We start from the raw sequence: 27,440 nt of genomic DNA, 5'->3' as shown, positions 1-27,440 counted from the left end.
ATTCTTAATTCAGCATAAAGCACTAGGAAAAAAAGCGACGCTGTTAAAAAATGTGGAATTACTCTCCTTCAATATGTTCACGTTTACGAAAACTAAACAATATCACTGGACTTCAGCTTTGTCATTTGAAATGTTGTTGTTCTATATTAAGGTCATATCCTGCCACGTTGTTGTCTCGGGTGTTTTAATTTGAAGAAATGTGACAGGAAGCAGATGTACATGATTCCAGACTTTCCTGAAGAAGTTGTTCACTCTTCCTAACTTTTGGAAATGTTTGCTGAAGATGTCAAGCGACGATATTATGGACGTTGTAATGGTTAAATCTGTAAAACTGCGTGGAGGGTTCAACTTCTGAAATGATAGAAAACACGTATGATGTTGTTGTCCGTCAAAGACGCAGCTTCAATGGTTGTTTCTCAGGAAAAGACGTGTTTTAAAAGGTCCAACTGTGACAAACAATGCAGCCCGTGAGCTAACGGCTCTCCCTGGTGAGGGTGGCACACCAACCTACGAATGCTTCAGGGACACTTTAACGCGAAGGGGGTCACAATTTTGTTATTTATCTTGAATATCCAACAGTCATGTTTGTTTCTACCTCCGTTACAATCCCGGTTGTGTCACAATATAAGCTGGCGTGAGGTCGGTGAATTATTGTACAGTACTGGACATAAGCCATACCATGACTGTGTATCTGAGGACACATCATGGTACACAACACTAACACCCTTTCATCTGAAGGAGAAACAGAAGGTGAGTATCTATCTATCTGTCTAACTATCTGAATCAGGTACAATAAAAAAAAACATTGTATTATGTTAAACGTTTCTGAACCAGACAATGTGTATGAATTTGTATAAAGAAGTTGCAGACATTTCCTTACCAATAGATTTCTTCGCACATGTGTTCATAGCGGTGTCTTATAACACGTATAAAAGTATTATAATCTCGCTCCAGTAGGAGAATTACTTTGCCATTACAACTAATTATTGTAGTTGTTTAAAATTCAACAAATATTCGTATGTTTTTTTTGTCACAGTAAAGGGTAAAATGTGCAATTTTAGATCATTCAACTTTTTTAAATGGTTTCACGAGCCCCCAGGGGTCCCGATCCCCACTTTAAGAACAGTAGAGTGTGGAGAAGACTCAGACCTGGACCCCTAAGATATTTAACAATGTGGTGCTGTATTTTTTTTTTTTAAGTATTTGAGATTTTAAAAACAACATATAAAGCTACTGTAGATGTCAAAGTGGGCGTGACCCTTTTCACTAATAAGGTTCCAGGTACCCTGATTTTGAGCCGTTCTCCAGTTTTCCTACAGGAGTTGGATTATAATCTTTTTATACATGTTAGAAGACACCTTTATGAATTTGTGAAGAAATCGATTGTTAAGGAATGTATTCCCTGATTTGCCAAATATCTGATCACATTCCCTTACTTTTGGTAAATAAAAAGTTATTGTATGAAATTTGCAACGCTTAATTCTCTTTTTTTTTATTGCCAGAGCTGCAGGATCCATGTAAAGCAAGATGACTCGGCTCAGAAATTCAAAGAAATGGCATTGCTTATAATGAATGGTTTGTTCTTTTCTTTTTATATCAATGATCAACTTGGAAGAAAATATATCATATTCATACTGTTATATTAACAACATGTTGTGCATTGGTAAATATTAAACCTTAGTTTTAACCACACATTTAAATATTCATTTAGTCACAATCATTTTATGTCTGATTGACTCTGAATGGCTTACTTTTAGTCTTTTAATTGAATGAAATATAATGGAGTTGATCTGGCCACTGTGGTTTTCCTTAGAGGGTCCACTGTCTTCGTCAGCTCCTGCTGGCCCGCGGGGACACTCGTTTCACTCCTCATTGACCTACTTGTCAGACATGTTGCACTTCAGGAGCAGAAGAAGCACGCTCACCAGAATAAACCCAGGGCACACTCTACCTCAGGTGGGTTTCAAACAAGTGTTTCCATTGCTTTGGTAGTTGTCCAAACTTAATGAGATTGTTTTTTTGTTTGTTCCAATATGTGGTGTTTGTTAGGACTTAAACTCTCAACAGATCAACCATCAAATTGATACTTAATATTTTACCTGATATTGTTTTTAAGACAAGAGCATTTCTCATTCACTTTATGTTTCTGTAGGTTCAGAGTGCAGCACCTCCATCTGCATTTGGGGTCAAATTTCACAAGTGTGCACAGGTTTGTAAAGAAACTTGTGTCAGTAGATGACCATCTTTTTTCAGTTGAAGTGTATGTGAAAGTGTAAATGAACATATTGTCCAGTGATTCATACTCTTATCACACCAACATGTGTTCGTCAGGTGAAGCTCAACACTGATCCTCCTCAGCTGACGTTCTTCCTCCTAATTCACAACCTTGGCCCAGCCGGAGGCACCAACCTGTCTCAGGTGGCGATCAGGGACTCCATCTCTGGGATAGTACCTCTAAAAACTGAAGGCAGAGTGGTGGAAAGAGGCTACCAGACATTTGCCATCGATACTCTGTCTGGTAAGTTTAGGAGTTGATTATATGTGAATATATAATTCTACAGAACACTTACTCAAATGTGTACGCTGCATCCTCGCTAAATAACAGAAAATACTTTTTACCTTTTCAGCTGGATCCAAAGTCATTGTCAATTATACAGCTCACATCAGGAGTCATAAGAGTGAAGTCCTGGATCTTCCATCTTTTCTCACATTCTCTAATGCCTCACAGGTAGTTTTTCTTTTCTTCTCTCTAGCTATATTCAGCTTTTTTAACCTTAAAAAGCATTCTCCCAAACTTGAAACTTAGTTACAATAAAGTTTTTTTTTTTTTTTTTCACCATGTCAATATTTGAAGTTCAATCCCAGCATTGTGTTCTTACAGAGTATTCTTCTCCACAGAACGACGTCAGCATGTTTGGTCCTTTAACAGCTAATCTGACTTTAAGGGTGAATTCCACCAACAGAGTGAGTTGAGGACAGTTCACCTTCAGATTAGTGCTCTGCATGTTTTCTTATTGTTTTTAAAAAAAAAAATTATTGTCCACAAATGATTTTGGTACATAGTGCGATGTGTCCTTCCACAATTTTAGATTTTTCCAAACCATGGGGTCCGTTTTGCTGGATTTGTTGTGGGCTTATTTGTCACATTGGTGCTGCTGTCACTAGGATTTCTGGCCATCAATTTGATAGGTCCCAGAACCAGACTGAACCTTCTCCAGCAAAGGGTATCACACATTTTCTTTCCTTTTTATTTGAATGACAAAGTCTCATCAAAAAGCACTGATCTGTTAGACACAAAGTGATGTTTATCTGTGTACATGAACAATGAGCTATTATTTTATTGAAACTGAATTAAAGGAGTTCAGTGTGTTTTGCTCTTTGTTTTTACATCATTAAAGATTGAGTTCACGATTTGTGTACAAAATGTAAACCTGTTTCTTACTCTAGAGAAACCGAGGGGATTCAGACCCAGAGTATGCTGACTGTAACATGAGTGAGAGCGTAAAGGATGAGGCAACATTTGAAGACAAGATGGTAGACATCATGGTTCTGGAAGATCCCCAGAACATGTACCAAGCTTTGGAGAAGTGAGTAGAGCTGTCAAAATGGATTAAGATGAGTCTCTATTTGGCTGTATGAATGTAAGATACATTTTCAAACCCAGCAAATAGTCACTGTACAATTCTCCCTAAGCCTTGAAATGTCTACGCTGCTGCATGCCACCAATAACCTGGAGAACACCCGGATTCAGATCTACAAAGATGTGATGTCCTCGTTGCTGAGCAGTTTGCGATGCAAAGGCCAGACCAGCGCCCAGGCCCAGCAGAGGCTGCTCAGTGTTCTTCACGGCCAGCTGCTGGGCATGGAGGGTCGGCTAAAGGAGGAGCGAGGGGCCCGCATGGCAGCTCTGGCTGGCCGCTGCAACCTGGAGACTCGGGAAGAAATGGAGGCAGAGCACTGCAGAGAAGCTGCTGAGAAGACTGAGGCGAAGCTGCTGTGTCAACATGCGGACCAACAGGTTAGAAGAATCGGTTGTTCACATAGTTGGCCTGGTTTTTGTTATTTTGATGCTTGAGCTTAAAAAAGGTTTTTAGAGCGAGCCTTTACTTCAAACACCACTCCGTTCCGTCACCAGGAACTCCTGCACTGCAGTGTTCTCCTGGAGAAGCTGCACAAGCTGAGCCAGAATCAGCTCCAGCGTATCCTGTTGGTCCAACACGAGGAGGCCTCAGCCAAGGTCCAGAGGCAGATCATCGAGTGGCGTCGGGTGGAGCTGCACAAGATTTTCTGTGAGGAGTTAGAGGAGGCCACCAGGATGGGTGAGCTGGAGAAGAGTACAACCAAGAGTCTTCAGCACGATTACTTCACCTGTCAAGTAAGAGAAAACCAGAGTCCGAGTCCTGACTTTCCTATTTAAATTCAGACTAATTCATATTCTTCTGTAAATGATTCATGACCGTGTTTCCCACATTGAGATTGCACATGGTCAGGCTGCAATCATATATTTACAGCCACAAGCATATACTTTTGGACCATTTGATTTAAAATCAAATAAAAAGAGAGGAAGATGTCCGCTTTCACGTATAGATGCAAAGATTGAAAGTTTGATGTCACAAGTTACTTTGAAACGTTTTAATGCTGTTATTGACTTTTGTGCAGGTGCTTGCTGCTCTCTGCGTTTTATTGTAACGTTATCAACAACAGCCTTTCCACACAGGCTCCCCTGTTTTAATAACGTAATGACATAATAATAAAATGTTTGAAACTGCAGTTGTGTTGTATGAGTAACTTTTCTGAAACCAACTTCATCCCAACACTTCCATCAAAGCAAAAGATTAGAGTTTATTACTTTTTTCTAATGTACTCCTTTGCTTGAGTGTCGAAGCACTTTGTAAGCGTGTTCTTAAAGGGGCACTTTGTGTAAAAATCATTTATTTCATTCACTGCGTGCTCATGTGTCAAATGTTCATATATTTTGCCACGATTACAAGCTCATACATTTCTCTATGTAATAGCATTATTCAACAGGTTGTTGCTGAAGCAAAAAAATATTTTCAACTTCGAGGCGCAATATTTGTTCAGACATGCAAGATAGACACCTGCAAGCATGAGCAACAAAACACATAAACATCCTTCATCATTTGCCTTTTTCACCTTTTTTTTTTTTTTTAAGTGACATGATGTGGTCTTTTCCTTTTTTTTTTTGTCCAGGATCAGCTTGAGGAGGTGCTGGATGTTGTCCTTGCTAACCAGCGCTATGTGCTAGCTGAGCGTCATGCACAGAGGAAGTTCTTAGTGCACAGCCTTCACAGCCTCAACTGCCTGATTTCTGACGCCTTCTCCAGCACCTCCAGCAGTTTGGACAGCTGGTTTACTCACATCAGGAGGTCAGGGCCCATCCTAGTTACCAGCAATAACATCACGTGCTTGGTTACCATCCATCATTAGTTGTGCTAATGTAGCACAATAAGTTTCGGCAGAAGCCTGAACAAAAGTGTTATACGCTGTACACTGTTGATGTTACTCACGTTCACTCACAACTTATGAGTGTTTTTTTTTTCACTAGCTCAACCTTCAGGGCAGCCTCTTTCTGTGTCTTACCTACATCTCTCCACCAGGGGGAGCATTGTGCCTGTAGAGCAGATAGAGCAGCTACAGGAGAAGTCCCAGAAGGAGCTGGTGATGGTGAGGAAGAGACTGGATGAGACACTGAGCCAGGAGAGGGGAGCCATGCGCTGTGGACTGATTAAGAAGAGACGGGAGCTCATCTCTGACATGGTGAGGAGATCACACATTCTGAGGCTCCAAACACCTTCACTAGATAAACACTGAAGATTGATTTATAAAGATAACTCAATGTTATGTTGCTTTCCTCCAGCTGCGGGTCCAAAAACAGAGACAGAGGGATCTGTCAGGTCTTTCTAAAGGTCTGGAGGGAAGGATCGACGTAGCGCAGCACCTGCACTGTTGGCAGAACTTACTGACAGCTCAGAGTCTGGAGCTGGCAGAGCTCATCAACAACCTGGATGAGGAGGCTGCTGCTGACATCCGCAAGGTGAAACTCAGACAGTAAACTTCAGGCACACTTGTGACCTAATCTAAAAGAACTGCACTAAAAACACATAGAAACAAGCCACTGAGTTGTAGAGGTCAATTTACTCCCCGTTTCAATCCCGTCCAACAGGTGACCATGCGTGTGATCCAGGGCTCCATAACAGATCTCAAAGCCATCCAGCCCTCTGCTAACCAGGCCGTGCTAACACTGTTGTCTCCAGGGGCGCAGCGCTCCCTCCTGCAGATAGAACCAGAGGCAGGTGCAGGACAAGGAACGAGTGCTCTCCTGCAGGGCCAAGAAAAGTTGCACCAGGAAGGAAAGGCAGCTTTACACACCCTAAGAAGCACCAGGGAGGCTCTGAGGGAAGCCATGGAGAGAGAGCTGCAGGAGCAGAAAGAGCTCAGGGAAAACTTCAGATCTTTCTTTAGGTCAGTGTGACGATGACACCGGCCCTTTTATTTACAAACCTTAAATGGATGTCTGTGTGTTCCTGTTTGTCTGGTTCTCTCTGGGAGAGGTTGATAGATTACACAAATGAATGAATGTATTTATTTAGAATAAGCTCCTACTTGATAATATGAACATCTTGATCATTTACGTTTGATTTCACAAGATCTGAACACTTAAGGGGGAGTTTCAGGTGGTAGTCAAAAGGTCAGACACCAGACTGTTCCTCCCAAAGTACATTGTTGTTTCACATTTTTAACTCACAAAAGAAACTCTGCCATGAAAGCCAACATTCAGACCCCGGTGTGTTTAAAGTCTTTTCTCCTTGTGTTTCAGTTGTTTATGTTCATCCCAGTTGACACTTTCTGAAGATGACCGTCTCAGGATGAAACTGGAGTTTCAAAAGTGTTTGTCTGTGATGGACCGCAGCCTGGTGCTGCCCCACGCCGTCTCCAGGACCAAACTGCACACCGCTCTGGCAGCCCAGAGAAAGGAAAGCGAGCAACAGATGGTGAACACAATATCACACATTGATTTATTCACTTTATTTTTATTTTTTTAAACTCTGCATGTAGAAAATTGCTTAATTTGGTTACTGCTGGAACCTCCTTAAAGTTACAATGACAAAATGATTAGTTATGAGTTTTCAGTTTGGATAACAAGAACCAAATTCAATTGGAAAAAAAATCAATACATGTTGCTTGCAGTTTTTTTGTTGTTTTTGTTCTGAATTTTAAAAGTATTACAAAAAATCCTTTTCATTATCCACATCATTTAGTTTGTTTTTTGTTTATCTTAAGAGCTAAATGACATGATTACAAATGTTCCCTTGTAGTCTTCCTTTCTTCATGGAAGTACGTTTTTATACCCACATCTGACTTTTTCTAAGGATATAAATACTTCTAGTTTAAAAATAATTTAATTCATGTGCATCAAGCAGCAGCAGCAGCAGATTGAGTTAATGGTGCACTTAAATGTTTTTTATATGAAAAGAGCTGGAGCTACCACAAGGCCAAACCACACCACGAAAAGTCTCCTTTCAACTGGATGAATGCACATTGTTATTGAGATATATAAAAGACTCCTCACACTGGTTTCATTTATGCATTGGGTCATTTTTTAGAATCATTTCCCAACTATTGTGGTTTTTGCAGACGGGTATGCAATCCAAGGGGAAAACCAGCGAGGCCAGACAGAAAACAGACACTTCTGACCTCGAGCTTTTCCAGAAAAGGCTCGAGGACCGGATCGAACTGTTCCAGAAGGAGAAGGAGATGGAGGAAGGTGTCATGAAAAAGGTTAAGCCGTTGTCCGATATGTTTTGTCTTTTCGTATAAACTCTCAGGAATTTGTCAGTGAACTACAAAAAAAAAAGGCACAATTAATCTGATATTGTGTCAAACTCTCTGTCGCTCAGGGGAAACCTTACCCCCTTAAAGTAAACAATCTGTCCGTTCTCCTCCTGGCAGGTGAAAGAAGGGATGCAGAGTGAGAGAGAGGATGAGCTGCGCTCTCAGGCCGACAGTCTGGCTATGCAGATGGCAACAATCCACTACCACAAAGCTGAGAGGAGAATCAAAGTGTTGGAGACATCCAGAGCGACACTCAGTCTGCACAGCCTGCTCATCCAGCAGATCAGAGAGAGAAAGAGCCCAGAAAGACAGGAGATGGCCCAGAGTATACAGAGCCACTGCTTGGTAAGCAAAGCTGGACTCTTAGTTGTAGATTACACAGTTGGAGCGCTGCTTGTGATCGCCTCGTTTGTAACTTCATCATTGAACTTTGTAGATCTTAAGAGTTTCATTTATTTCTTGCCACAGGGCCTGGAAGAGGCAGAACAGCAGTATCAGAAGGAGAGAGCAGAGCTGGACGGCCTGAAAATGTGCAAGTCCAAAGTCGAGTCAAGCGCAACACAAAGTGAGGACTCTGACGAGGGAGAGGAGGAGAGCCTTTTTCAGCTGCAGCAGGACTGCAGGATGTCGTCCATCCTTCAGGGGGCGCTCTACAAGTGTGAAGAAGTCAACACAGTGTTGGCTGAGAGGTGAGCTGGCATGTCAGTGTCATCTCAGGAGCAAAGAGGAATTCTGTGGCTCGACAGAGGCCGATAAATCTTACAGTGTTGAAACTCTGTGGTGTTTTTAGGTTGAAAGAAATGACTGCCAACAATCAAGCCATAGAATATCTGAAAGAACAAATGGAGCTGAGGAGACTTTATGCAAACTGTGACCAGGTCTGTCATGTTTCCAGTTGTGTGTTTAATACGACTGTAAAGCCAGGGGAAGAAGAGAACATAGAGTATGTACTGAAGGGAGCTCTGTGTCGTGCTCTTCATCACAGGATCTGGATTTTGCGTCTCAGCTGGTGAAGCAGAGTCAAGTCTCTCCCGAGGTTCTCCTGGAGGCCCTGCGTCTCCTCCTCCCCACCCTGCCTGAAAGTGAACTCCTCTCCATCACAGACGCCCTCTGCCCCAAGCAGCAGCCTGTCTCAGCATCTTCACAGCTGGAACACACGGGGTAAGAACCAGGTTCATTTTTACTCCTCTTCATTATCAATGGAAGTTCTCTCAATGGAGGTTGTTGTGCGTGACTCGTGACAGGGCACCGTCACTAAGTGACAACATGTCATTTGTTGCCTACGGACTACTTTGGCAGCCATGCTTGTCCTTTGGTGGACATCAGTGGCAAACATGTTCAAAGAGTTAGAAAAAAAAGCAAACCGAAAAATATACACTTCAAAATAAATGAATATATTTGAATCATTTGTAGTTTGGTAAGATGATTAACATGAATGTGGATGAACATATAACCAGTAGCACCACAGTCATTGGGACTTTTGGACTTACACTTTCTGCATCTGCAACAATGTTATATGTACATCCCAGTGTTTGGTTTTTACATTGCCTTATGGCATTGTGGAAGCACAGCGCCTCCATGTGTTGCACGTTGCAGAAGAGGCGTAACACGGGCGTAAATATCCTGCCTGGAACCGGCAATATGTAAGCAGCAACAGACAGGATTAATCTGTGAAAAAAACATGAACCAGCTGAGGATGGACACGTCATCCAATACACTTTAGATCCAAGTCCTGTGAAATATCAGAGAAGCACAACTCCTTTTGTCTGTGACTACAGCAGAGCCAGTAGACTCTTTCTCATTATTTTGCTGACACGTGACATGCTGCTCTTTATGACTAAAAACACAAGTTAGAAAAACACTTAGGTCAATTTCCACCAGAGGACCCAACAAATAAACGCAGAGGGGGAAAAAAAGCAAAGACCACTGTAAACCTCTTACTACATGTCATAAAAGTTTTATCTTATGTGCTTTACTTTACAAGTCAGATTATTACAACATTATAATAACTATCAGAAGCATAATTCAGATGAGCACATTGTGTCCCTCATTAAGCTCTTCATTTGTATATCAAATTACTCTGCTTCATACAAAAACCGTTACTCTCTCCCAACTTACAAACTTTGTTTTGAGTTTGCTTCTTCAGCATGTGTGCGTGAGCCAACAAAAGCTTTCAGTCATGCACTAGTTCATGTTATTTTTCTTTCCTTTCCCTCTTTACAAATGAAATATAGTGCAAACTGTTTCGCCCGAGTCGACAGCCAGAGTCTCCATGGTTCTGTGGTTAGAGAGAGTGAAGTCACTGATTAAATAGAAGTGGAGTTCAAACACAGCGGCTGGTTGTGACAGTCGTAACTTGGAGCATTGTCTCACATTTGAAGAACAAATCAAATATTGTTTGGAAACAGTTTCACGAAGGTCCTTTTCCTCGAGCCAAGATGGAGAGATAAATGATTTTACTCATCTCCTAATTTCCTTCTTTCCTGAAACACTGGAACATGTCAGCCCCCGCTGAGTTTGGATTACTCTACTGAGGAATAATGTCTATTTGGATCGCAGCTGTCTGGCCAAAGGACAAGGCAGTGAAAATGCTCTGATTGGAACAATATGTGAAACGTTTTAGTGTCTTCTTTTTTAGTCCGTCTTTTGTTTGTTTGCAGAATAAAGAGAACACTTCTACAACGAAAGCGCATTGGATTGAAGTGAAAACTAAGAATGGGAACAGTTGTCAAAAGGTCTTTCATGGAAAAGGAGCTGAGAGTTGTTGATCTGACCTGGATTTCTGATTCTTTTTAGGTTCCTCTTTGCAGATCTCTTTATTCAGAGAAATGCAGTCTATTATGAAACACAATCAATCAGAAAACTGAGTTCATGTCTTGCAAGCATTATTCAGACAGATTAGAGTTCCTAAATTAACTTTGTTAATTGGACTGTGATTGAGTAATTCAGCTTCTATCTCTGCGTGAACAAAGACTTGGTGGTCACAGGTAGCTTCAGTAATATGTGATCAAACAGCCGTAACTAATACCACAGACGTGACATGAATTGGAATGAAATGATATCTTTAACCTTCTATATTTGTATTATAAATATTTCAATGTTCTGTTTATCACAGGAATGTGAACTGTCCCTCAAACCTTCTTTCTTTGTTCATGGGATGATATGAAATACAGGTATTATTTTGAAGGTGTTTTCTTTGTATTAATATGACAGGCACAACATGAAGAACCCTGCTTAAAAAGAGACAAAAGGCATCAACAACCATAATAACATGAAACAAAACCATTCAAATCTATGACTGAAATACGTCGTCAGAACCTCGCATGATTACATGCAGAGGATGTCGAGTAGCAAGTTCAGTACGGGAAACAACGTTCATACTGTGTCATCAGAGCTTGTTAAGCTGCTGAATGAAGGATGGGATGCCTCTCTTTGTCCTCATCTTTTGTACCACGCAGCATTCAGCTGCTTAACAAGCTCCTGTGAGGAGCGTTTAGCTGGTTATGAAACATTCATTCATTCAACCTTTATTTATGCTCCAGAGATCGCGGAGGGGCCAACCCTCCTTTCCAATCACATTGAGTCATTGCAGGGTCAACGAATCATTCAAAGAATAAGAAGGTGGATAAATACAAGACTACTAAAATCAACAAACTGGGCTTTTCTAAGAAGTTAAGATAATTCAAAGGAATAAGCAAATACTGGTGTGTAAGTAAAAGTGTAAAATGCACTAAAATAATTCAGAGAGCTTAAATGATAAATGCAAAAAATCAACTAGTAGAGTTACGAACAGAGGTTTGGAGGTTTACAATTAGGTTTCTAATATTCCCAAAAGGTAAAAAGTTAGAGCCATTTTTTATAATGTGGCCTCTTTGTGACTTGACATACATGAGCATCACTGACGAGCTTGACTATTTCTCTATAACTGTTATGGATCAATGAAATCATGTCGGGGAGGAGCTGTCAGACAGAGGGATTAACAGCATGCTTCAAAACTGCATTTATATATATATTTTTTTTTATTAATTTCAAGGCGGAGATTCCTGATGGGAGATGCATTTTACTGTTTAAATTGGGGGGAACAAACAAAAAAACATTACTTACATATGTACAATACAAAATCTGAAAAGAGATTAGAGATACTGCTTCGTCCAAAGGGGGGCGCCAAAATCAAAATCAGTAGCTTTAAAGATAGTGTTCATGTTTGATCTATTTTACCTTCTAGTTACAGATCAAAAAGATCACCTCCTGATTAAAGTGTGTTGCAGTGTATCAGACGGCCTGGTATCCCTGACTACTGTGGATCAAAGTTAGCTGTCTACAGAGATTGTAACACAGTAGCAAGCTTCATAATGGACTGATGACTTTTTGACCAGGTGTGTCGGGGGCTCACACAGACTTCTTCCTGTCAAACTGAGAGAAGGCGTGGTGCATAAAAATATGCAAAATATACCAACGTCCACTTTGGAAGAAGAGCGGTAAGTTGGACCTCTTTCTGTGTTTTTCTACAAGCTGCTCTATTAAGTCTCATCCAGACTCATTTGTACCTCAGCTGTCAGATCCTTTAATGGTGTGTAATATGCCTGTTATGAATTATACGGCTGGGCTGCAGTTGCCACATGCATGAGGTAAGCACTGTTACACTCCAAACACACTAACAACAGCTTCTTTGTGCTCCAGTTCTCACAAACTCCAGGAAAAGAGGCAAAATCTGGTGGAAAAACTGCTCCCCAGGTCCCTTCACTCTCTTCCAAGAGATGTAGCACCTCTGCTGGTTAAAGAGAACAGAAAGGAGGACAGTCTTCATGAAGCACAGCAGCCTATTTATAAACCACCTATGTCTGAAAAGGTGGTCATACATCAACATGAGGACACTGCAGACACCGCAGTACGAAGTGTTGTGGACAATGTCAGTGAAACAATAGACCACGCAGAAGAGGGAGACATGATGCCACTGAATGTCCCGGCTGTTGGAGAAAGATTGTTTGTGTTTCGGGATCTACCTGAGACAGGTGACCACACGGGTGCACCTTCAAGGAAACGGAAAAGAAATTTCCTCAATTTTAAGAGAAGCTCCGTGGCTCCATCAGACCTACCTTAAGTCCTAAACACATTTTCCTTTCCCAATTTTTTTTTTTATAAAGAGGCTATGACATTGATATATGATAATAAATTAACCAATAGTTTTGCTGTTTAGTAAAAGAAAATTCTCAATGTATGTTAAATTTGGTTCTGTTTTTTTATGTAAAGGCAGCTGACTTCTAATATTTTTAAGGTTGTTTTATCTGTTTATCTTAAACATTATAAACATAGAGTATGATTCATAAACTGTAGACTTTACAGAGGGGCGAGTGCTTTGAAAAATGTCAACTAATATGTTGTTAGTCATGTTCACAACCACCAAATATGAGGAAGTTATATACCAGGTACTAAAAACTGGAGTCCTCTGTGAAGCAGTTTGAACACATCTTAATAAACGTGTTACTCTTCCCTTTGATCGTTTGTTCATATTGATTTATATTTTATGAAACAACAAGCCAGAACACTCGGTGAAAAAGAGTTGAATGATTGTTTTCCTGTGTAATGACCTGTAGAAGATCTGTTATCTCTGGCATTTGGAGCTAACAGGAACAGAGTTCTTAGGCTCTCCAGTACATCGCAGACCCTGGTTGTTTTCTTCACCCTCTGCGCTTCCACGTCATCATCCATCGGGTTTTTTTTTCTCGACCACTACTCATAAAACTGCTGCCTGTCGTCGTCTGTAGTATTTGAGACCCTGTTGACAGTGGCAGCAGCTTGACGCGGTGCTGAGCTGCAGATTATCCGACATGAGGCTGGGACTCTCCGCTCTCGTGTGTTTCTTCAGCTTTGTGTGGCTGTCGGAGTGCGCGCCTCCGACCTGCTACTCCCGAGCTCTGGGCCTGAGCAAAGAAGTGATGACCCTGCTGGATAAGATACACACATACCATCGCACGGTGAGATTGCTGTCAGACTCAGCTGAGGACTCTGGTGGCCCCGTGGTATGTGCCCTAATGATGATGTTTTTTGTTTACAGAAACAGTGTGCTGAGGTTCTGCCAGCTATCTTCCTCGATGTGCACGTAAGTCAAAAACAATGTAGGCTACTGAAGCCTGCACGATATGAGACAGTCTATGTATGAGACACGATGCGGGGTAACATTGTTGAATATCATAAAAAAACAATATGAAATGCATATTAACAATAACTTGCAGGTTGTATTTGTAATGTTGCTCATGTTTTCCACAATACTTGTGTTTGCAACATGTTGCATGTTGCAAACACAAACCCCGAGCCAAATAGCATTATTTATCGCTGTAGGTTGTATTGGCAGCAATTAATGAATATCATCGGAGTGCATCAAATAGTTTAAAAGCATGGCCATTGGACAGATGCTTCGATCCAACAAATTCAATGTACACATGCTGAGTGATGAAGTATAGCTAGTTTATATAGAAAAAATATGTTCTATACAATAAATAAATTTACACTTTTGCAATGAGTTCATTCCAAATGCGCATGCTGTATCACCATAACAATATTTCTGTGTAGCCCTACTGTACTGTCATGCATAAAGGGGTCTTACTGTTTTTTTCGCACATCACTTTTTTATGACCTAGATGTTTAGCCTCTTCAGTCACAGGAGAGAAAAAAAAACTTTTCCATATCTTTTTTAAAAGTCTTCTCAAGTATTGATGTACAACAGCCATTTTCTGCAACTGAAAGAGAAACAGAAAACGGTTGCAGTCATAATTTCCATATGGGTTACATTTTGTAACACAATCTTCCTTTGTTTTGGGTGATGTATGTTTAAGGTTTTATGATTCAAAAGTGTTGAACAGATAATTGATCTTTTTGTCAGAATAGTTATTTTTTATTGTTAAATATAAACATCTCTGATAAGCATGATATACTGTTTGAAGTGTTGAAGTCAAGCGAATGGGCTCATTTTGTCTTTTATCTGTCTAGAATTCATGTGTCACAACTAAACTCCGGGACTTTCTCTACGTGGTGCTAAACCATCCGAGCCAGTACTGCAGAGAGCGTCCAAGAATGGTGCTTCTGAAACGAAAAATTCAGAACTTGTACACCATCATCACCAGAATGTGTTACAGGGTAAGAACACCTGAAACAAAAGCTGTATTTTTCACCTGAAGAGTCTCGTTTACATGCTCTTAAGACTGAGCCACTGGTGTTTTGTGTTATCATTTGCAGGACTTGGTGTTTTTCACAGACGATTGTGAGGCAATCGACACTGGACACAGCAGCCCTCACTACGCTGAGGACAGACTTCAGCTGCTCCAGGAGGAGAGATGAGCAGACGTTCATTCATTCATTCACGTACACTCCTTAAAAAACACACTAGCAGTATATAGTATAGTAAAGCAAGTGCAATATAAACCCCAATGTGCACTGCATTTGGATACATTATTAGTCAAACACACAGTGCTGTTGGAGATGGCGCTGCTGTAGCTGCACACTCATGTTAGTGTACATGTGTGGCTACATTCCAGCAAGGAGTGCAGAATTTTCCACAGGAAATTTGCTGAATGCCAGCCATGCCGATGAAAACCTTGAAATAATAAACCAATAAGAGATGCTTGTGAGTTGGCTTAACTGCTGCTTGCTTACCAGAGCTGATCAAAGCTCAGTGTGTCATTAAGAGAAATATGTTGTGTTGCCATAACCCTTGCTCTGACTAACATTTCTTAAAGAGGCATTATGCAGCTTTTTTGCAGACATTAAAAGGGTTGAACATGGTGGTTCAAAATGTTACATAAGAGCTAAATGTCATGAGTACATGCTTGTGTACTTGGCTCCTGACACAATTTTGTAATATAGATTTGATTCCCGTTTCATATCGAAGGAGTAACACTTAAGTGCTGCTTATTCTGTAGCTGAACATGAGAAAACTTTCAAGGTTTGTGGCAGGATGAATATCAAATAGTAGAGCCCTAACTGTTGTGGACAGAGAAAAATCTTCTGTTTTTAAGTTAACTTTTGGGCAATTTATAAATGGCTAATTTTTTAATAAACGTTATCTTTATGTATCAATTTGTATTTTTTTTATACTTCACAATTAACAGAACAAATGAGAGCGTCTGTGAATCAGCAAGATCTACTTTTGTATCTGAGTGAGCAGGGGTGTAGTGCAGGTTATACAGAGTTTACTCACTTATTTTTCAGTCTCCATGGGGTATACCCACTTCTATCGATCGATCTATCGATCTCTAAATATGCTATAATTTTTTTATGGTATGCACTGACTTTATATTCAAGTGGGGTCTTTGTTGTCACTGTTTTTAATAAAGGATGTTAATCCTCTGCTGGATGGGCAACTGAAAAAAAAAAACTTTGGGGGAAAAATATAGAGTATAGCCACTTCTTTAGACACCACTACACCACTGTGAGTGAGGTTATTTTCACTGTAACCACACAAAAAAACAATACAAGTTATTTCTTAGTGACAAATCAAATACATTGAGGGATTGAGCCAATTGAAAAGGTTTGGTCTGAGTCTGTAATTGTGCCTAAACTGTATACCCTTTTTACAGAACATATTCAGCTAGGCAACCAGAGTTACATCATAACAATTCAAAATAAACACAAATAAAAGTTCCATGACAAGTAAGAATCCAAGCAAGACAACATAATTACTGTTTAGTCAAAGCTGATCTGTATTTGGTTCAGTCAGAAAGTTACAATCAACACCTGTCATTGCTGGACTCAAACACATGTATTAAAAGCGTTATGTTCTTTGTGTCTTAAAATGGACACAGATAAACTATCAGTGACTGACTTGCAATGTACACTACAGCCGCTTCTACGTGTAGTCATTTTATGTTATAACATAAAAGACTAACATTTCAAACGGGACATCTGAATCATTTAGTACTGAGTGCTGGACAAAAAACATCAAAAGACAGACACTGAAGCTGCTCCAGTTAATGTTCATTGGGAGTTATCAACACATGTAATGTTTCGGGCCCTCGTCCTTCATCCAACATGAACCATACCAAGCTTTACTTTGGTCTTGTATGTGTTCTGTTGAAAACGGTGTAATGACTTGTTGGATTTTGGAACGTCTGCCTGTCTGATTAAATTCACGGCCTCTGCTGCTCTCTGTTGGCCACACTGGCATCTGCATACAGAGCGGTGGCTGCAAACAGTACTGTATACATCTCTGTGCCTTATAGACTTTCATTATGTAAACTTTTCCTCTTTTATTCTTTTCTCTATTGTATTCCCTTTAGAACGCAGAAAGCATTTCCCCATTATAGTGTGGGGGTTTTTTCCAGCTGATGTGCATTTTCACCCTGATTACACCTGTTGATGAAAGTCGAACAGTTCACTTGGCTTAGAATAACCAAAAAAATCCAGGCTCCAAGCCCCTCCATTATGACTTGGCTGCCACAGAGTAATAGATTTAATGAAAGAAACATTATCCTTATGTACAAGTCTGTGTTGCTGATTTCTTTATTCACTTGTCTGACAACAGATAAATGATAATTTATGAAAGATTTTCAGTTTCATGCACCACCAGTTCAAACAATGACACCTGTTTATTTCACAACGATGTGTCTTCTTAAAAAAAGATTTATCGTCTATAGACAGGAAAATGAACTTAAATCTAAATGTATTCCTTAATGTCATGAATTAAGACAGCATCCCAGGGAGCCTCTGGACCTTAGTTGATGTATTGTTTCTCATTAATTTCTTCAACTTGATATTGCTAATGTGGATGTTGTGTTTAGATAACAAAACATAACTTAAAGATTAACATGAGGCTTTTCATTTTTCTAATGGCTGTTTTGATAGATTTTGCTGTGCTGATCCTGGACCAGGACCTTCAGACAGTGACAATACTATTTTCATTGTTTTGCATAGTTTTGTTTGTCATCAGTGTGCTGTCAGCTATACTGTTTATCCTCAGAGGGATTTTAACGCTCTCTCTGTCTGTCACAAGGTGGCGCTGTAAGTGGCATTTTTAAATTGCCACATCAGGTGAAGTGTGTTTAATTTGTTTATGAGTCAAATTGAAGCTACAGTTCATAAATAATCTTAAATTGTTTGTTTCAAAAATGTAAAACTATGTGTCGCTAAAAGCAACTGGAGTCAAGCATTCACACGTGTTGTGATTAAATGACAAAAATAAATTTGAAACTTACATGTTAAATGCACATTTTGTATCATAATATTAAAATCCACAATAATATCAACAAGACAACAAACTTGCAGCTGCATTCGTCCAGAGCACGATGTGGGTTTCCTTAAATCGGACTCCACATGCTGATCATTTCACAGCCTGCAGTTTAATTTGAGCTTTATCTGTTTGTACAAACTATTGAATTGTTAAACTTCTGAGCCATGAGGCCTGAATATCTCACTGCTGATTAACTAATCGTACAAAATAAAAACTGAACTTTTATTCAGCAGCATGATGCTCATTAAGAAATGTGCCAATACTGCAGTTGTTATCATAAAGTTGAATAGAAGGCCGCAGAGTCCAGATTATTTTCTATCATTAAGTCAAAATGAGAGAACATACAAACTGCAGGGGGCTAGATAATTGGAGCATTTATTGTTGTGTGACACCAGCAGAAATGTTAAATGCTTCTCAGTAAAAAAACAAAATAACTTAGCCTGAGGGTGACAGAAATGATTATTTGCTTTGTTGCTAGAAATGTGATTGTGAAGGACCAATCAGAAACCTGTTTACATTAAAGTCCAGGTGATGATTCATTTTAGTTTATTTTCCATTTTCCATCACATTAAGCTCTTTTTATTGCAAATTATCAGAAATGTTGCATCCGTGGTGCACATAATAAAAAGAAGTTTCCTCTTTATTTTCCAATAGCTGATTGGCACTCTCGTTTATTGTAATTGTGTTGCTCAGTAAACTTGGCTGTGGATGGTGGTGTGGAGTGAGATTCAAAAGTCTCACATTTGAACTAAAACTGACCACAGTGTACCTTATAAACTTATAATTTGTGTTCCCCTAATTCACACATTGAAGTCATTGTTGAATGAAGGGTCAGTGGTGGAGCTCTTTAAACAAGAGCAGGTCAACAAGCTCAAGATATTTTATGAAGAGACACCATGGCCCTCTAGCGGACACTACATGTCACTACATAACACATAAGAAAAAGTTTTGTCATCACTTTTTTTTTCTTCTGAACAATTGGATCAGTTAAACAAAGGGCTATAGTTGATCCCTTCGGTTTTATTTTCAGAATAAGCACATTCAGCTCATCAGGATGTTTAATAATGGTGTGAGAAATGTTTATTATTTAGTTTCATGTCAGCATGAAGACGGTATGCCGTGTCCACACCATAAAGAGTAATTTATTCCTTTAATATTGACTTTTACTGTGAGCTTACAGCATTATTTATTTTCTTTTTTTTTAGTCAGCGCTTTAATATTACCGTAAACTTGGCCTATGAGAACATGTGGTTTTGTGCAGGGGATTTATTTTATAGGCCTTTGGGCAGCTGAAAGAAATTGGTGCTGATATTTGTTTGCTGCTAAGTGAACATTGATGCATAACATCCCGCAGCAGTACTGACTGTGTTTAAAGCATGCTCTGACTCTAGACTCCTATAGCCCACTGTAACTTTCTGAGTAAGGAAGAGACCCACAATTCAAGTCAATACAATCTGCTATAGTTCAATAATGTAGGGTTTTCTTAACAAAACTCTGAGCATCATGTCTTTTAAAACCATTGATGATTTCCATGTGTCCAGACGTCATTCTTTAGGGTTTTTTATCCCTATAGACTACGCGAAGATGTGCAAATCAAACAATCTGAGTAAATCAATCGAAAATAAGCTTTCTTGCCTACATTTCTTAGGCGTAGGCCTATAGGCGGCAAAATGTTTTTTATTTATTTGAAGTCGCAATAAAGTAAACCAAGACATCCTCCCATTTCCAAAGAACAAAGTGTTTCCCTCCAGAGTTTTCTTTCCTTATCTTAACAAACCAATTATCTTATTCAAACCATGTATCGCTGTTGTCTGCAGGTTTGTATGTGCAGATTAACATGGAAGAGACCAAAATAATGTTCAGCTCAGGGCCATGATGATCTTGTTTCAATGGGTTCATTCATAAGGATGAAATCGAAGTTACGCGTTTTGACCGCATTTTATTTACAGGCCAGACTGCTAATTTATAAGTTATCAATGCTTTCAGCATTTTAATGTTACACCGACTTTGAACAGAAGGTGGTGTTGTGGTTGTTTAAGTCAACTCAGAAAGAAAGTTGTATGTGCTTTAATTTAAAGTATAGCCAATTTAAAGGCTGATTCCACTTAAGTCAACGTCTTCCCCGCAGTTCAAATGTTTCATTAAACCTGTTTTATTAAGACCACAAGGACACTTAGTCTGTGGAGAAAGAAATGGCCTTCATGGAGTTGTCGACAGCCGTGCTATAATAATTCATTATGCAGAATACATATATATCGACGCTGTTGCAATCAAGTCATATGAAGAGTTTAAAAAAAGGTAATAGACCAAAGTAAAATCAAACATTTCTGATAGGCTCCAACTTCAATAAGCTCACGTGTCAAATCTTAAAATGGCGAAATCATTTCTGCTTGATTTAAAAGATAAAGCTGATTGTCATTGTATTTACCAGCAGGATAAAGTGTGTATGGGTAAACAACAAATTATATTAAACGTTTAAAACTACCCAGATTTAATAGGTAAAACTCAATGTGAAAAGGCTTCATTTTTTTAATGCAATGGAGCGTAGTAGATACAAAATTCTGATTTTTTTTTTTATTGACTCCAACCCGAATACTAATTTCCTATTTAAAATAAGTGTCTTTTAAGGAAATGTATTACTAATATTTGCTACATTTGACACGTAACAATCCACTTTAAAATAGTCCCACAGCGTATCCCTCTATCATTCATCCGCTGCCTCCTCCGCTTGAACAATCCTTCATCCGTGCTGTAACTTCTAGGCTACTTCTAATAACCCATTTTCCCTTTCTTTGGGATCAATAGCTTTTAAGCAGCCTCCTGTGATCTTTAGGATGATATAAAGTAGAGAGTTTTGTTTTCTATTTAGCTCCAGGCAAGATGGAGAGCCCGGCTGACAAAAGAACTGAGAGAGTAGACATAATGGAGGGATCCCCTTTGGTTCTTTTGTGTCAACTTTCTCTTCTTCACAGACGGAGCTCTCATCCGTGTGATTTTTACGTAGCTGGTGTCAGAGACTCGAGTGATTCATGCCTCGTATAAACGGATGCATGGTTGTCATAAAAGAACACTTCAAATAAACAAGAAATAATAGAGTTTGGTGGAGAAACATTACTTGAAATGTAGCCTACTCTGAATAAACACTGTAAATGAAGGGCTTAGTAAACTGAAATGATGTTGTAAATGTAATAAAGTGAGATGAAACGGATTCTGCATGAAGTAGCCGGTGTGTTTCGGACAGCAGCTTGTCAGCGCAGAGCAGCAGGAAATCAAAGCGCACAGAGCAGAAGTGTTGCCCGTCCCAGTCCCCCGTTGACATTTTAGGAATGATAAAAGTTCCGCCTTGCCTGGAGCTACAGCCTCACTGGAGCCGGCCTCCGTCTGCGGCAGATTGCCTTTGCTCATTACAGCAATTATTTTACTCCAGTTTAACCCCTGCATGAATGGCACAGAGCTGCAGAGAAAGCTTTTAAAAGTGCTGCAGAGTGGCCTGTAATTTCCTCACATCTGATCCCGGTTTTGTCAGCTAATTCTTCTTGATGGAAGAAAATGACTCCAGCAGGATCAAATATTGTTTTCTTTATGTAGCTCTATAAGATAATGTGTTTGTCACCATGTCATCTATAATGGGCTGTCACCTGGCTTACTTTACCCCCTAAACACTCACACAATGACACTCCTGTTGTTTACGAGCAATAGGCCACAGGAGCAATCTCCAATAGGCTATTTATCAGTGTGTTTTGAAGTCAGCACAACTGGTTGTCCCCCACCATCATCTCCACCCACTAAACTCTGCTGGCGCCGACAAAATCTAGGTTAGTTGTTTCAAAGCAATAGGCAACAGCTGTAGCAATACATTCCTCAAAATAACATATGACAAGTTAAAATTCACTTTTCAGCCCCGACATTCTGTAGGACAAAAATATATGCAAAAGACTAAATCTGCAAATTCGATATTATATTTGTAATATTATTGGTGGTAAAGTAAGGACTCAAAATTAAGTTTTTCGGTGGTCAAAATGTTTAGAAAGTAGCAGCTTTCAGAACAAGCCTGAATCTCTTCCTAAAATAAATCATTTTAAAATACCACCAAGGGTTTTCATGAACCTAAGTTTGAATATTTTTAAAATAAAGGCTCTTTTCTATTACTTCATGTTAAAATCCTGTTCTGTTGCACCGTGCATGTCAGTGAAAACGAACAATTTCTTCATGAAAAAAGAATAAACAATTTATTGTTAAGTTATGTCACAAATATATTCATAATATAAATGAGGATATTCTTCAAATATACATTATTTTACAGTACACATATCCCTTCCGAAGGGAATCATTCCAACAACAGACAGTGCTGTTATAAAAAAAAAATGCTGTGGTTCTCCAAAATTCACAAAGAGCATTCATAGACACTGGATTCAGTAACCCAGCTCAGAGACGCATTGCAATAATGCAAATCAATTAGAAAGTATGATTTTTGCAGAGTGGCAGCAGGGTCCTAACTGTCAAGCTGCGTCTCTGATTTGTAAGGCTGGCACGATGGCAACCTTTTTACCTGCTGTATCCAGCCATACTTTGACGCTCCTATTGTCCAGTCTTGTAAAAGGACCTGCATTTATTTTACTGTCCCTGTACCTCAGACATGTCCATTTTCAAGTCAGTTTTTCTCTAAGACCTTTTTCAGAAATACGTTTACTGGCAATAACACATTCTCCTAGGCATTATTGTTTTTATGTCCACTGACAAACAGACAAGATTCAAGTTGGATGCTTTCTATTTGCTTGCAGTGTGTGCTCTTACTGACGAGGTCAAGATAAGTGAATTAACGTCAGGGTCCTCACATGGGGGTCTGTTAAGATGTGAGAATGAGCATACCATCAGAATGCTTCTTTATTTGGTTAAAGAGTCACTTCACCTCTTCAAACGGCCCCCTTTCTTTTTCGGGGCCCTCGGAATCTAGTCTTAACCCCACCGTGTCCCCATGTGTGTGCCCTTGGTCCTTAACCACACCGTGTCTCTCTGTGCCCATGGTCCTGTCAGGCGAGGTGGTACATACTGTATCCGACGTGAGCGGCGTACAGTCCCACTGGGGAAACCGGCAGCGAGTGCCTCTGGAACGGATGCGATCCATAGGACGCGGGCACGTGAGCACCGAGCGGAAAGGAAATCCCGAACGCTGGAGGCAACATGGGCTTAGCTGCCATTTTCAGTTTTTCCAGTTCTGCCTCCTGCAGTCTCTTGGCTTTGGCCCTCCTGTTCTGAAACCAGATCTTGACCTGGGTCTCCGTCAGGTTAAGGGAGCTGGAGAATTCCGCGCGCTCGGCGATGGAAAGGTATTGCTTCTGACGGAACTTTCTTTCCAGGGCAAGCAGCTGGGACGTGGTGAAAGGGGTCCGTGGCTTTCTGTTCGTCTTGTGTTTTCTAAGAGGACAGGCCGGTGGACTCAATCTGCCTGTAGGATGAAAAAAACTTTAATTTTAAACGTTCAATTTCTTGCGTAATGTCAGACCCTCGTAAAATTAAGGTTTTGTAATGCAGTATGCAAGAAACTCATTTTCTACAAAAGTAAAAACGGGGTTTTAGGCTTATGAAAAGTTCACATTTAATACTGAAACTGTTTAATTATGAGGCTTTTTTCACTCTAAACTCACGTGGGGGTGTTGGAGAAAACCGAGGACTCTGCATCCATGACGTCCTGTCTTTACTGTCCGGGCTCTCGGGTTTTATCAACACGTCTTCTGGCATGTTCATGATGTCCCCAGCTGAAAAATTCGAGCTCATGGCCAAACCAGGAACAGAACTATCCAGATTACCAAACGAGCTCATCCTCGCGCTCTTCCCCAGCGCTTGAGAAGTCCCAGGAACCGACGTGGTGCCACCCGGGGATGTCACCTCTCTGCTGGGTTTCCTGTCAGCCATCAGAGCTTCCACACTGAAGGGCAAAATAGCAACTTTAGGCTTCACAGTTTCCTCTGCGGGGCTCAGACTGGTCTGCATGTCGCCTCTGCTGACGAGCGCTGCGCGTGGAGGAAGATCTTCAGTTTTCAAAGCAGCAATCATAGCTGACATAGCGATCGATGGGGCCATACAGGTCCGACTGGCAACGAGTGAGGTGATGCGTGGACTCTCGTGGGTTTGGAAAGAAGTGTTGTACAAAGTTAGCACAGTGCGCCTTAAGGTGACGGTATCCTCATGTTTATGTGACCAGATCGGAGTGCAGGGCTGTAATAAGGCAGGCGTGGAGAGGGATACGGCCTATCAGGGACCAGGTGGGCGTGTCATTCTAGCCAAAAGAACGAAGTGAGAAAGTTTGCGATTGTTTCCTTTTTTAAATCATTTTCAGGTCAACAACAAATACACCAGCACTTTAAGATACCATAGTGTGATAAAGAATAGCCTAAATCAAAACAAAGCGTCCTTGAATTATATTTATTGTTCACTTTTTACAATTAGGACTATTATTTCTGTTACATGTTTGAAACTGTAATAACGTTAATGCATTTAACTTGTTCACCTATTCATATCGATCCATGTCATGACTCACATGGCCATGTGCTAAATGCTCTAAAGTCAGTCTTTCATATATTGCACAACAGTTTAACGTCCCACTTTATATTTATATTTATTGATGGCTGCGGGGCTCTAATCAGATTGAAACACACAAGCCTTTACAGTCATTTAGGGGTAATTATTGAGCTTTGGGGGAAAGGGGTCACTGGGATTTTTCCCCTTTGACTACATCCATTAAAGTCAAAAATGAAGTGGAGTCCGAGGGGGGAGGTAGGGGGCGAGGGGGGCGTAGAAAGCTTGGAGCCAAGCAGAGATTGAAGCCAGGACTGTCATTGATTTACCTGGCCGTACCTCATAGCTTTATTATCTGCAGTCCATAAAAAGAGGGGTTTTCTTGTTATTATTGGATGCATGGAATGATTTATGTGCTGAAGGGCTGAATATGTTTCACGCGTAATGTTGGATTACATTTTATTCTTTTTTTAAATTTAGTATAGAGAATAAGATCACAAATTAAATATCAACCTTTTTCGCCTTGCAGTCAGTTCTCAGGGAAATCGTCTGCGTCGCTAATTGCCAAGCCTAAACAATCTGTCACGATTTGTCAGTCTCTTTAATGGGCAGACAAGTTATGTTGTTTTTAGGCGCCAGCAGCGCATGGATCAAAGCGATCGAGACTATTGAAGGAGTTGAACCCGCACCGAGATCGCAGCACCGCCTCCTCCCTCTCTCTACCCGCCCTAGCCCAGGGACACTGAGCCATTCAGCCAGAGAAAACGTTGCTTTTTTTCCCTCCGCCGATCGCACGACATTTCCATCTATTCAAATGAGCGTAGGTCGGTGTATAAGTCCTCAGGAGGAAAGGTCAGCGCCCACTTGTTGCTCAAAGGGATTCCTGGGTGCAATGTTTCCCAAGATGCTCATTAAATCTATGTCTGAGGAAGTGTTAAAGATGCATATCAAACGAATCCTCTTCATTACCTGTCCCACAACGATGGGACGTCGGGGCCACATATTATAAAGATCCTATATAGGAAGTTGGATCATATGCATTGGCCCTATATCAATGCTTCATAATGTGTGTTTTGTTGTAAGCTATGGTTATGGTTAAAATATCAAATGGTCTCAATTACCTTTCAAAGGAAAACATCGGCCTGTCTGCCTGGTTTGCAGCGATGAAGATGATAATAAAATATAAAGTGGATGGCTTTTGTAAACGTTAATAAATAGTTGCTTAATAATACTAAATACTAGGCCTATACTGTTCAGACTGCTCACTGAACAGTCTGAGCTTAGACTTCCGGTTGACGCGCTCATATTTAAATTGCAGCCACAGGTGTTTCCAAATTAGTGTCTTGTGCTTTAAAGTTGTTACCTGCTTCCACTTGGTTAATAAAACGTAACAAACGAGTCTTAATTTATCGTTTCCTCAGTATCCTGTGTGTGTAGCTTGCAGCTGCAGCGTGTTTGGAGACATTTAAACCATAGAATAAGCGGCATGGAAAAAAGCTTTGAAGTCACCGAAGAGTCTCAGGGCTCCTTCTCAAGTGCCCTCTGCTAGAGGCTTCAACCCTCTTTAGCCGTCCTCCTCCCCTTTTTTTTTTCTTTCTTTCGTCTCCACCTCCACCTCTCCTCCAACCCAACTCGTCGAACGAGTCAGCGTAAACACAAACACATGAGACGCATTAGTGCGCGCTGTTTGGTATGAGGTGGAGAAACAACAGCATGGAGCGCTCTTTTTTTTCGTGGCTTGTTCAGAAAGTCATAAATCAAGTTTTGCCACGCCAAACAAACTGTCAAAGCTTGCGCAGGTTTGCTGATATTCTGTTAGACTATTTTAATTTGGAAGAAGTTTTTTTTCTTTCGGTTAGGCCTATTAACAAATGTTTTGATTCCTTGAGAATGAATTTGGAGAAATAAATAAGATATGTTCGCTATCCAGCTCCATACCACGCCTTTCTTACTTCCTAAGGATAAGGCTTAGCTATTTATCATTTAACTTGCAATTAATATGTTCTACCTAGTTATTATGGGTTCTGCTTCCACTCTATTTGTTTTGTGAAAAGAAGGGACAGTGATAGGCTATACTGAAAAACAATGTCCATAACAATTAGCATTGAAAACACCGGCCTTTAAGAAGACTGATATACCGTGGAGAAGATGATAACCATACCGTTTTATTGAAATCCCAAGGTAACAAATGAGGGCCGAGCCGAGATACAAAACAACTGTAAGGCTCATTGGGCCTTTATTTCACTTTATAAACTGCTTTGATTCGCATTCAGGAGGCAGGGACTCCACACAAAGGACCATTGTTGGCTCCTCAGAAAGTTGTCTTAACCCTTTTCATGCCAGCTCTGTGAATTTAGACAATAAAGACATAAAAGGGAGGGTCGATGTCCAAAGGCATTTACAGGCTAAATATTTGCTCTTGTTGCAAGTCATTAGATGTTTTTGGAACTATGTGAGTAAACTCCCAGACGACATGTTATTGGTCACGTTTACATTGAAACAAATACTCGTGTCTTTTAAAACTTGCTGATCTATAGTTAAAAGTTTTAGTCTGATAATTTCTTGGGTATGTGGTTCAATAATGGGAGCAACATTTTTTTGTGATTTAAAGTTTATCTTCCTGTGACTATAAAACATATAGACTACCTCAGAGAAAGATGCAAACAAAAAGCAGCTGTCAGTCCAACATAAAGTCCTCATAATTAAACAGAATGGCTCCACGTTCAAAGCGCTTGGCTCAGTCTGGCGGGTATAGGACCACTTAGCTTTAGTATATAACAATGGCTCAGGATGCCTTCTTATGCTGCATAGCTCGCTCTCAGTACCACGTGCAGAACTGGTTCACACA

The 27,440-nt window shown here is 40.2% G+C and overlaps 3 protein-coding genes across 3 annotated transcripts; 2 read left to right on the top strand and 1 right to left on the bottom strand.

Annotated features, from left to right (window-relative positions):
- Positions 1-629: 629 nt before the first annotated feature.
- LOC306822944 (limbin-like) lies at positions 630-13,351 on the top strand. The gene is made up of 23 exons (XM_079342257.1): positions 630-750; positions 1,503-1,575; positions 1,814-1,956; positions 2,153-2,209; positions 2,332-2,518; positions 2,628-2,728; positions 2,899-2,964; positions 3,090-3,224; positions 3,448-3,587; positions 3,694-4,018; positions 4,136-4,375; positions 5,212-5,387; positions 5,619-5,778; positions 5,879-6,055; positions 6,185-6,483; positions 6,839-7,013; positions 7,657-7,800; positions 7,972-8,199; positions 8,323-8,543; positions 8,645-8,732; positions 8,840-9,015; positions 12,231-12,332; positions 12,535-13,351. The coding sequence occupies exons 2-23, from the start codon at positions 1,554-1,556 to the stop codon at positions 12,953-12,955; spliced, it is 3,783 nt and encodes a 1,260-aa protein (XP_079198383.1). The 5' UTR covers positions 630-750; positions 1,503-1,553; the 3' UTR covers positions 12,956-13,351.
- Positions 13,352-13,562: 211 nt separating this feature from the next.
- LOC306822955 (cytokine-like protein 1) lies at positions 13,563-15,826 on the top strand. The gene is made up of 4 exons (XM_079342271.1): positions 13,563-13,829; positions 13,910-13,954; positions 14,842-14,988; positions 15,088-15,826. Exons 1-4 carry the CDS (start codon positions 13,683-13,685, stop codon positions 15,187-15,189), a joined length of 441 nt encoding a protein of 146 aa, XP_079198397.1. The 5' UTR covers positions 13,563-13,682; the 3' UTR covers positions 15,190-15,826.
- A 6,502-nt stretch (positions 15,827-22,328) lies between these two features.
- msx1a (muscle segment homeobox 1a) lies at positions 22,329-24,253 on the bottom strand. The gene is made up of 2 exons (XM_079342383.1): positions 23,722-24,253; positions 22,329-23,522 (listed from the first exon to the last, which is right to left on the bottom strand). Exons 1-2 carry the CDS (start codon positions 24,155-24,157, stop codon positions 23,107-23,109), a joined length of 852 nt encoding a protein of 283 aa, XP_079198509.1. The 5' UTR covers positions 24,158-24,253; the 3' UTR covers positions 22,329-23,106.
- Positions 24,254-27,440: the final 3,187 nt, after the last annotated feature.

The sequence above is a fragment of the Symphodus melops genome (assembly GCF_947650265.1).
Source record: "Symphodus melops genome assembly, chromosome: 4".
Classification (NCBI taxonomy): domain Eukaryota; kingdom Metazoa; phylum Chordata; class Actinopteri; order Labriformes; family Labridae; genus Symphodus; species Symphodus melops.
The sequence above is the reverse complement of the archived record's forward strand: the minus strand, read 5'-3'. Positions and strand labels throughout refer to the sequence as shown.

Excerpts from the sequence above, each read along its gene's own strand:
- LOC306822944 (XM_079342257.1), top strand. The coding sequence starts at position 1,554 with ATGGCATTGCTTATAATGAATG. Across the intron at positions 2,965-3,089 it reads GGGTGAATTCCACCAACAGA|ATTTTTCCAAACCATGGGGT; the intron begins GTGAGTTGAGGA and ends CCACAATTTTAG. Across the intron at positions 6,484-6,838 it reads AACTTCAGATCTTTCTTTAG|TTGTTTATGTTCATCCCAGT; the intron begins GTCAGTGTGACG and ends CTTGTGTTTCAG.
- msx1a (XM_079342383.1), bottom strand. The coding sequence starts at position 24,157 with ATGGCCCCATCGATCGCTATGTCAGCTATGATTGCTGCTTTGAAAACT. Across the intron at positions 23,523-23,721 it reads GTTTTCTCCAACACCCCCAC|GCAGATTGAGTCCACCGGCC; the intron begins GTGAGTTTAGAG and ends TTCATCCTACAG.
- LOC306822955 (XM_079342271.1), top strand. The coding sequence starts at position 13,683 with ATGAGGCTGGGACTCTCCGCTCTCGTGTGTTTCTTCAGCTTTGTGTGG. Across the intron at positions 13,830-13,909 it reads TACACACATACCATCGCACG|AAACAGTGTGCTGAGGTTCT; the intron begins GTGAGATTGCTG and ends TTTTGTTTACAG. Across the intron at positions 14,989-15,087 it reads TCACCAGAATGTGTTACAGG|GACTTGGTGTTTTTCACAGA; the intron begins GTAAGAACACCT and ends TATCATTTGCAG.